Source organism: Pseudonaja textilis, chromosome 2, assembly GCF_049901715.1.
Source record: "Pseudonaja textilis isolate UNSWEBS1 chromosome 2, rPseTex1.2, whole genome shotgun sequence".
In the NCBI taxonomy this organism is placed as follows: Eukaryota; Metazoa; Chordata; class Lepidosauria; order Squamata; family Elapidae; genus Pseudonaja; species Pseudonaja textilis.
The window spans coordinates 97,382,421-97,391,688 of record NC_141991.1 but is presented as its reverse complement, the minus strand read 5'-3'; the positions used below and the strand labels follow the sequence as shown (position 1 = coordinate 97,391,688).

General features: G+C 39.3%; 1 protein-coding gene across 1 annotated transcript; it reads left to right on the top strand.

The window, feature by feature from the left end:
• The first annotated feature begins 2,340 nt into the window (after positions 1–2,340).
• ASF1B (anti-silencing function 1B histone chaperone) lies at positions 2,341–8,950 on the top strand. The gene is made up of 4 exons (XM_026696088.2): positions 2,341–2,705; positions 5,017–5,132; positions 5,781–5,957; positions 7,712–8,950. Exons 1-4 carry the CDS (start codon positions 2,597–2,599, stop codon positions 7,907–7,909), a joined length of 600 nt encoding a protein of 199 aa, XP_026551873.1. The 5' UTR covers positions 2,341–2,596; the 3' UTR covers positions 7,910–8,950.
• Positions 8,951–9,268: the final 318 nt, after the last annotated feature.

Here is a 9,268-nt window from a genome sequence, read left to right as displayed (position 1 = left end):
TGATCTGGAGTTTTGCAAAACTTAAATCCTGGAAAGTACAAAACTGTGACACATAAAGCAGGAAGTTCATTATGCTAGTTTTACAGTTGCTGTATAGTAGTAAAGACATAATTACTACCTCTGCTGCCAGCAAAATTTAAAATAAATTAGCAACCTTATGGGGCTTGCTAGTAGCAAATTAGTGTGTTCCCTTGAGGAAGCAAGGGATTAAAAAATAATTCTAAGGTATTTGAAGATCTTAGCTTATTCCATATAAATTTTATTTATTTCCCAACAGCAGGTATGACTAGTCTGGCTTTTGGCTAAACCTTTGTTTTGGAATAATTAACATTTTTTTCCACCCACAATAAAGCTAGAGCTTGGTGGCTTGTTGCAAAGAAGATAGCCCCAGCATCCATATACAGTATTGGAAGCTGGAATTCACTTTTTCAGATCATAAAACAGATATAAAATTGAATAAATGGGGAAAAGTGTATAGCTTTGATTTATTCCCTTTTGAGAGGGGATTGGTGCACATCTAATTTGCATTTTTTAAAAATCATTATATTTTATTATCAGAAGTTAAACTTTCTATCAGTAAATGAGGAGATCAGTTGTGCCCAGAGGCTGTCTCTAGGAATTGAATCAAAAGCTGCTTTTCCAGTCAATTAAAGGACATACAGTGTATCTCTTGGATGTTAAGAATGTTTCTGCTCCATAGCATAGCATTAAATGTACTCCATAGTGCAGCACTAGGCCTAACATTGTCCTAAATTGAACTAGATTGCTTCTCAGCCAAAACCCTATACAAGGCTGTTCAGTTTGCTAAAATACTTGGTATAGTTTACTGAAATACGTAGATGGCTCCAATAAAGGAAAATATTTGTAGCTCAGGGTTGAAATAAGGGGTAGCACTGATGATATTACCTAGTTTGGGTAATGAAAAGTCTGTAAGAAAACAAGCAAGTTCAGAGAGCACCAAGGACCCCTCACTTAGAAGGTTGACTGGATGGAAATGAAATGGATTGTCTTTCAGCACTTCAGCTTTCCCACTTTGTCACTAAATATTCTAGATAGTCAGTTGCTCTGTCACTAAGATTTTGGACACCAAAGTCAGCCTCTGCAACAAATGACTTTTGTCATTTGAGTAATACAAATAATCCAAGTGTCATGATCAATTGCTTCTTCTAGTTTATTAAAGTCACACAATCCCATTTATATCCTTCTCAGTTCTGAAGAAATTCTTCCTTAAGGCACAGTGCCCAATAGGACAAGAGTCTGACTGGCTTGGTTATTACAGTTTAATTTTAAATCCCGAAATCCTTACAAAAGGAACAAATGCTCTTCCCATCACCATCTCTAGCATTAATTTTAACCTTCTTTGAAATACACATTTCATCTTCAAATAAGATAACAGCAAAGGAGTATCCACATCAGCATTACATCCTTTAGCTGTTCAGCTCTATTTTGTATTCCTCAAACTTCTCACTCCAATGCAACAGAACTGAATAGAAAAAAATTTGTTACTTGAAATGTTGTGTTTAGAAATCAAATTTGATTCACCTGATCCTTTTGGCTTCCCCACACTTATTTCACAACATTAGCCCATCTTTCTAATTTTAAGCCAATTGATTCATTGTAAGTGCTACAGTGTCTCACAATATAGGGGGAGGGATACATCATCTATCTCCAATCCACAACACAGTCCTTCCAACAGTTCCAAGGTGGCTCCACCCCAATTTGCACCACTCAGGTGGCCCCGAGGACACAGATAAACCTCAACAACTCTCTATGTCTGCAAGGAGTATAAATCTTTCCATTCCACACCATCCAGTCAGAGCTGAAGAAGCTTTTTGGACGAGAAGCAAAACGTCTTCGAAGAAAAACCAGAAAGTCCAGTTGCCTCTTGAAAACACACCTTTGGGATAAAATTTAGTTTAGTTCATGGCTGTAAAACTAGATTCTGCGGGAGAGAATAAAAACTGAGATATCTATTTCAGGGGGACGGGACCTAATGGCGTGCATGGTGTTCTTTTGTACTTGGCCGTTTGCTTTCACTTTATTCCCCGGTTTGTCCCCACACACTAATTAATACCCACCCTCCATACTCCGCAAGGCCAGTAAGAAGTCTTGCTCCAAAAGCTGTGTATGAATGCTTGAGTCCCTTCCTCTAGGACTCTTCACTCTAGACCAGAGTACAAGCAAAAGAAAGCCGTGCACTAGGCGAAGTTTCGAGTCAGCGGGCTCACATCCGCTTTGGTTTGGCCCCTTACCACAGAACTGAAAGCGCCAATTAGCTACTAGCGTTTGAGCGCTCAAAACAGACGCAGCGGCCGACCGCCATGCGCGGGCCTAAGACCCGAGGGCGGGAAAACCGAGCCGAAGACAGATTGTTTTAGACTGAGCTCCCGCCGGGAGCAGACAGAGAAAGGCGATTGGCGGCGGGGAAGGTGGGCGTGGCTCCTACGGGAGGAGGGAGGCGGATTAGCTCAGGCGCGAAGTGCGAGGATTGGCTGTGGCGCAAACTGGGACGTTGAGCCGGTGGCGCGCGGAGCGGGTTTGGAAAAGGAGCCCGAAAGGGGCGGGACAGAACAGCAAAGAAGCCAGCCAGCCTGTCATGGCGCGGGTGTCGGTCTTGGGAGTTTCGCTGCTGGAGAATCCCAGCCCGTTTGACCAGCCGCTCCGCTTCCAGGTGCAGTTCGAGTGCGGAGAGGCGTTGCCCCACGGTGAGTATCGGGCGTTGGGTTAGGACCGGCACGCGAAGTCTCTCCCTCCAACGGGCCGCGTTTCTTGGAGCAGAGATGCGTAAAACAGCGGGAAGACTTGGTTCCTAGGATGTTCGGCCAAAAGAATTAATTACTAAATGGACCCTGGCTATACTCTCGTTCCGTAGCTGTCCGGCCTCTCTCCCTTTTTTAAAAAAAGTGGCTTTGGGGACCAAAAAGCGGAGCGTTGAGTTATTGGGAAAGAAGTGGGTTTAGATTGAAACTAAATACCTACTGTTGGTAGGAGGAGGAACCGTTGGAATCGTGATTGTAGCCTGATAACTTTAGCCCAATCTCTTCACAAAAATAATTTCAAATGCTTCTGCCTCCAAGAATTAATAGCAAGTTTCCCATACTGTTAACAAAACAACAACACCCTTTTCTTTATTTGATGGGGGTAGGGAAGGAAAAGGATTGACCTGGCGGGATTCCTAATAGACATTCGTGCTGGGGATGTTCACACAAAGCTTACAGTACTGCCATAGGAAAAACGGAGGGCTTTTCTGGCTTCAGAATATAATAAACCGTGTGTTTTTGTTTGTAGGCTAGATGGACTTTCAGAGTACTGTAATAATTATGAATTCTTTCAGATTTCAGTTGAATGTTGCTTGGGGCTTATTAGTGGAGAAAGCTTTCAGACCATTTTATCAGTCAGAAATAGTATTCTGTTTACTGTTGGATTAATTTACAGAGCTTACAAAAGCTTTTACTATCGGCTCATTATAAGCTTTATGCTCTATTCTGTTCTACGATTTCTGACAGTTGTATTAGTCCATTCATGCAAGGCAACTCACCCCCCACCCCCAACTTTAAATTGTCAAATAAATGCATCTGCACATTACACTCTGGGGTGAGTTAATTCCACTGCTGTTTAGCATTTATTATTTTTTCTTTTATTCCTCCTGTCATAGATGCATGGTACAATTCTTAAAGAGGCAAGTCCACTTACCTACTTAGTTTCAAGTGGAAAATGAACTAACAAATCCATTGCTGCGTATAGAACAAATTGGTAGTGGTTTTCTTAGTAACATCAAGATGATTGTCTGGCCTAAATCTAAATTTACAATCTGTTACAGGAGATAGAATCAGGAAAGACACGTGGACATGGTGTATCTTGGACTGAGAAATTTAAATTTGATCCTCTTGGCTTCTACTTCCTACTGATTATTTCATACGATTTTCATTTACGCTATGATTCAGAATGATTTTGAGGAGTCGCTATTTTCTTCCCCACCCCACCCCATCCCCCCCAAAAATACAAGACATCCTCTAACTTATACTACTGATTTGCTTACATAGAAACACAAAGCACTTTATCCAATTATAGCTTTCTTTGGAAGAAGAAATTGGGAATCAGTCTTTTGCTATAGCATGACTTATTAAGTGTTTGACTTTCCTCTTGTAAAGAAGCCTAGGAAGTGCCACAGAAAAAGAGTAAGGAACATGATAATATTCCCTGTTTTGCATTGCTGATATTCTTATGTGATTCTATTTATATATATAACTATGAAGTTAATGTCATGTAGTTCAGCATCAGTTAATACCATGTACCATGTTGTAAACAACCTTGAAGAGAAAGACCATTATGGCTCGTGTGGTTAAGACGCTGGTGTGATAATTGGTAGGCTAGCGTTCAAGACCCAGTTGCTGCTGCAAGATGGGGTAAGCTCCTATCATTTGCCTCAGCTCCTGGAAATAGTTTGGGTGAATGGTGGCAGCGGCAATAGGCAGCAGTGGCAATCTCTGCTGCCTAGAACAGCTGATTGGCAGTATTCCAGGAAGCCGATCCAACTGCCAATCAGCGAAGGCTCCAGTGTTCCCTGGCAGTGGCAGCTCAGCTCAGTTGACCGATGGTGGGCGCAATGGAGTGGAGCATTGACGAGCCACGTGCTGGGGCTGTGATAATATGCTGAAGCTGACCAGGCTGTTCGCTGCAAGGACACTAGCTAGATGAACACAGATGGATGCTGGAAGGCAGAGGCAGATTTTTTTTTTCTTGTTTTCCTCCTCTAAAGGTAATGTGCGTCTTATGGTCCAGTGTGTCTTATAGTGCGAAAAATATGGGTAGGTTAATTATCAAATGCCTTACTGAAGTCAATAAGAGCAACATCAGTCTTGTTCTTGCACAGATGTATAATATCCCCAAATGTATTAATTCAGTGACTTGTATCAATATTTTCGCTTTGCAAGAGTGAAGGATAGTGTATTTTTCTCAGTGATTTAGTATTGCAGCATTTATATTCTTGCAATTATATGCGTTTTAATTTTTCAGATTTGGAATGGAAGATCATTTATGTGGGATCTGCAGAAAGTGAGAGATATGATCAAATTCTTGATTCTGTACTAGTAGGACCTGTTCCAGCTGGGAGACATATGTTTGTGTTTGAAGTAAGTTCTATTTTTTTTTATTTGGAAAAAGAAAGGAGGGACACAGCATGAGTAGAGAAAGAAGTCTAATCACTTGCAATGCTTTTTTAGTAGAAAAGTGGGATGAAAATATTCTACAAATCTACAAATCCTTGAAAAATAATTTCTTTTAATATTTCTAGTAGTAATGTTCTTCTAGATCAGAGCTCCCAACCTTTCTGGCTTCACAGACCAGCAGGGGTTGGGGGTCCCTGTTCTAGATGAATATGTCCTAAATTACATATTCATTCAATCATAGCTAAGCAATTCAGTGCATGCTCTGTATGGAGAAGTTCTGAGATCAACTCCCAATATCTCAGAATAAAGGCTGGAAAAGATTCTGATCTAACACCATAGAAAACTGCTGCAATGTCGACAGTACTAAATTAGACCAGAGATCTGTTTTGCTTCCTTTGTGCTAAAATCCAGTGAAAGGTGTTGAATACAATATTTGATTTGAAATCCATTTAGAAATGGATTTAAATCTTCTTTCAGCCTAGGAACTGTTGGGGTTTGGGGGGTAATGTATGGCTTACTGTTAATAAAATGGAGAATCCATTTATGCTTTATATTCTTTGGGAGAACAGCAAGATACAAATGCGATCAATATGTTTTCCATTTCTTCCTTAGGCAAATAGTCCCAAGCCTGATCTAATCCCTGAAGGCGATGCTGTGGGAGTTACAGTAATACTCATTACTTGCACCTATCTTTGTCAGGAGTTTATCCGCATTGGGTATTATGTGAATAATGAATATATAAATCCTGAATTAAGGGAGAACCCACCTCTCAAGCCAGACTTTTCCCAGGTGAGACACTAGTAAGAACAAACCCATTGTATTTTTTCAGTTTAACACAACCCTTTATCTAAATTACAGTACCCACTCCCTAGAAATTAGGTGAAGGAAAATTGGCTGGTATAATTTTCTGAAATATGAGGAGTCAGGTGGGAAATTATAATTTGTTTTGCTTATATAGTTGTACAATGGCCCTTTTATATGATAATAGTTATTTGTATATCTGTATAGACAAGTATAGTGAACTAGACAAGCCGTGATCCATGGGTCAAGGCTAAGTGATGCAATGCAAGTGCAAAGGGACTGGTGGAGTCTGCAGGAGTTGGGGAGACTTACCTGAGCTATTTGCAAGCTGCCCAGAAAGGAAATTGTTAAGACCAAACTCTCTACTATGCTCCTGCCATCAGCTGTGGACACATCCCCATTGACGTTTGCCCTGCAAGCTTCCCAGCCTTCCACATTTTCAGAGTATTGGGACCTTTATAAATAAGGATCATATAGTTTCAGAGAGGTTTCCTTATCTAAAAGGAAAAACAGAATGATCACAGCTGGACTAACGGCTTGTTGGCTTACCTGTTGTGGGAAGCTGGAAGTAAGCATTAGAAATCTTCCTTCCAACCTTTCCTCCTTCCTTTCCCTCCTCCCTCCTTTCTTCCTCTTTGTTCCTTTTGTTCCTCCTTCCCTGCCTTCCCAGCAGACAGCGAAGTGGCTGCTGCTGCATGGGGGGAGGAAGTAAGGCATTGCCCAAGTTGCTGGAAACTGTCACAGAAATGAAGCATCCACAACTTCCCCAAATTTCATTCCCGTGGAAGTAAGAAATCACTATCCTCTAAGTTAGCACATTTCAGGAATCCTTGTTGACAAGAGTTTTGCTGTATGATGCACTTTTTCACCCTGTTAAAGGTTACAAACACAAGAGGTTTGATAGTATGTAGGTTTTATTAAGACAGAGCATGTTTTGAAGAAAATAAAATGCAGGCAGTCTCCAAATAGCAGCTGTAACAGATCAGTAATTCTTGAAATCAGCAGTTATGTAGTACTGGTGAATAGAGATGCTGTTATACAAATTAGGATCCCAGAATTGGGTCAGAGGTGGTTACAATGATTTCAGCTCAGTATCAGTTTACTATATTTCTAGACAAGTCACTATGTCTTGAATAGGATAGAGAAAAATCTATAGTTGTTACGATACAGAATGAACCTTGGTATTTTTTGAGCTATAAGAAATAATTTTGTGTGTGATTAAATGATTTTGCTTGGTGAATATTAAAATTTAAATCTCAAAGTTAATATCAAGTATTACTGATCATCTTAAAGTAAAGGAACTTGGTAATTTAATTGAGGAAAGGATATATCTGACAAAAACATTTAAAGCAAATTGACTTGTTGGGATGGAGTAAAACATTCAGAACAGAGGACTGAATTAATGTGCAAAACATGCAGGTCTCTTGCATAGAGATTACTTTGATGAAATACTGTAGAGTAGTACGAATTATTCATAATCAGTTTCTATTAGTATTTCTATTTCTATTTATAAATAAATGAGAATATTTGTAGCTCTGTGGAAGTCCTTGGTGCTCTCTAAGCTTGGTGGCTTTCTTGAAGATGTTTCATTATCAAATCAGCACAGTAGCACAGGTATTACCTAGTTTGATAGTGAAATGCCTACAAGAAAAAAATCACTAAGCTCAGAGAGTACCAAGGATCCCACGTTTATAATTATATTATTCTACATAATGCTAATTATTTTTCTACTGCTTTTCTAGTTGCAGAGGAATATTCTGGCCTCCAATCCCCGAGTCACCCGTTTCCACATCAATTGGGATGGTCCTAAAGATCAGATGGACAATATTGAAAATGTAGAACCAGAGCCTGATGGTTTCCTATCTTCTAACTGTGCTTACGTCAAAGGATTGATCCCTTCTGTAGGCTTGCAACCTGAAAATTCAATGGACTGCATGTAAAATAGGCAGAAGAATTTAAAGATGCAGAAAATTGCAACTAAATGCATTATTTGAAAAATCTGTGAAGAGATATATGGATTCTTATGGCCAGTAGAGCCATGGGAGTCCTAACTGTTACATCTGTATAGACAAACAACAGAGCTCTTTTCATATCTGGATTTATAACGAATGTGTCTTCCCCATTATAGATCTGTAATTTTGTCATGTTATTTCTTGAGTAAAAATTGGATCCTCTTGTGCTGACTTCTTATGAACACTAGTTGACACAGAAAAATCTTGTGCCATAATTCCTGAAGACTCAGAACAGTGGAAACTAGCTTAATATTCTGATCATCCATTTCCTAAAAGTTGGCACAGCAAGCACTCTCATTTCTGGACAATTTGAATTTCTCTTTTTTTGTTGTTAGTACAGAGAGCTGACTCTTGAGGACATGCTTTTAATAAATGACCAGATATATCATAGCTGTTACTTGATTGTTCCTATTTTATAGCCATTTTCTCCTTGGCTTCAAAGATACTTGCCTTGCATCAAAGATTAGGAAAGTGTAGTTTTAGAAGAAAAGTCAGCTGGTTATATAACAGTCATAATGCTGCTTTTGAGAGTGTTCTAGCATGCCACAACTATTTGCTAGTAACCTCAAAATGACTCTTTCAATCTCCGAGTAGCAAGAATAGGCCAGTGCTGAACTATCTTTGTATGCATCTTCACCTGCGGTCTTATAATTACTGCACTCTAAAATGCTATTTACAGTTTATACAGACACTTGTCATTATTAGATACTTGTCCTATCAAAAAGAAACCCCACCCTAAGATGTACAAAGAGTAATGCAGGCACTTATACTATATTAAGTGCCTTGTACCTCTTAGGTTGTGGTTTCCTTTTTGATAGGACAAGTTTTATGTTTTTTGGTTGTTACCTGGCTTACTTGCTTTCAGGGACTACATTCTTTAGTATTTGACTATTTACCTGATATATGATAAATATTCTGCACAGGAGTCTTTTATGGAAAGGATTTTCAATAAAAATTGTGCAAAAACTACATGATTTACATAATAGTGTTTGTGGCATAAAACATGGAGTACCTCCTCTTTGATAAGTTAATATTTAGTAAAGTTAAAACTGATCCTTATCGGTTTTGTTGCTTCAAAACTAGAGCAGTGAAATATATTTCAATTATTCTGAGGAAAGCTAACCTACTATGTAGGACTTAGCCAGTTGTCAAGTGGTATTGATTTAAGTCAGCTAAATGAGGACAGGTTTTCCCTCTGAGGTATTTAACTTTCTGTGGCAAAGATTTCTAGATCCCCAGAAGTTGTTAAAAACAGAATATTATGTTCAAATTGCAGTCAGTACTAAT

Excerpts from the sequence above, each read along its gene's own strand:
- ASF1B (XM_026696088.2), top strand. The coding sequence starts at position 2,597 with ATGGCGCGGGTGTCGGTCTTGGGAGTTTCGCTGCTGGAGAATCCCAGC. Across the intron at positions 2,706-5,016 it reads CGGAGAGGCGTTGCCCCACG|ATTTGGAATGGAAGATCATT; the intron begins GTGAGTATCGGG and ends TTAATTTTTCAG. Across the intron at positions 5,958-7,711 it reads TCAAGCCAGACTTTTCCCAG|TTGCAGAGGAATATTCTGGC; the intron begins GTGAGACACTAG and ends CTGCTTTTCTAG.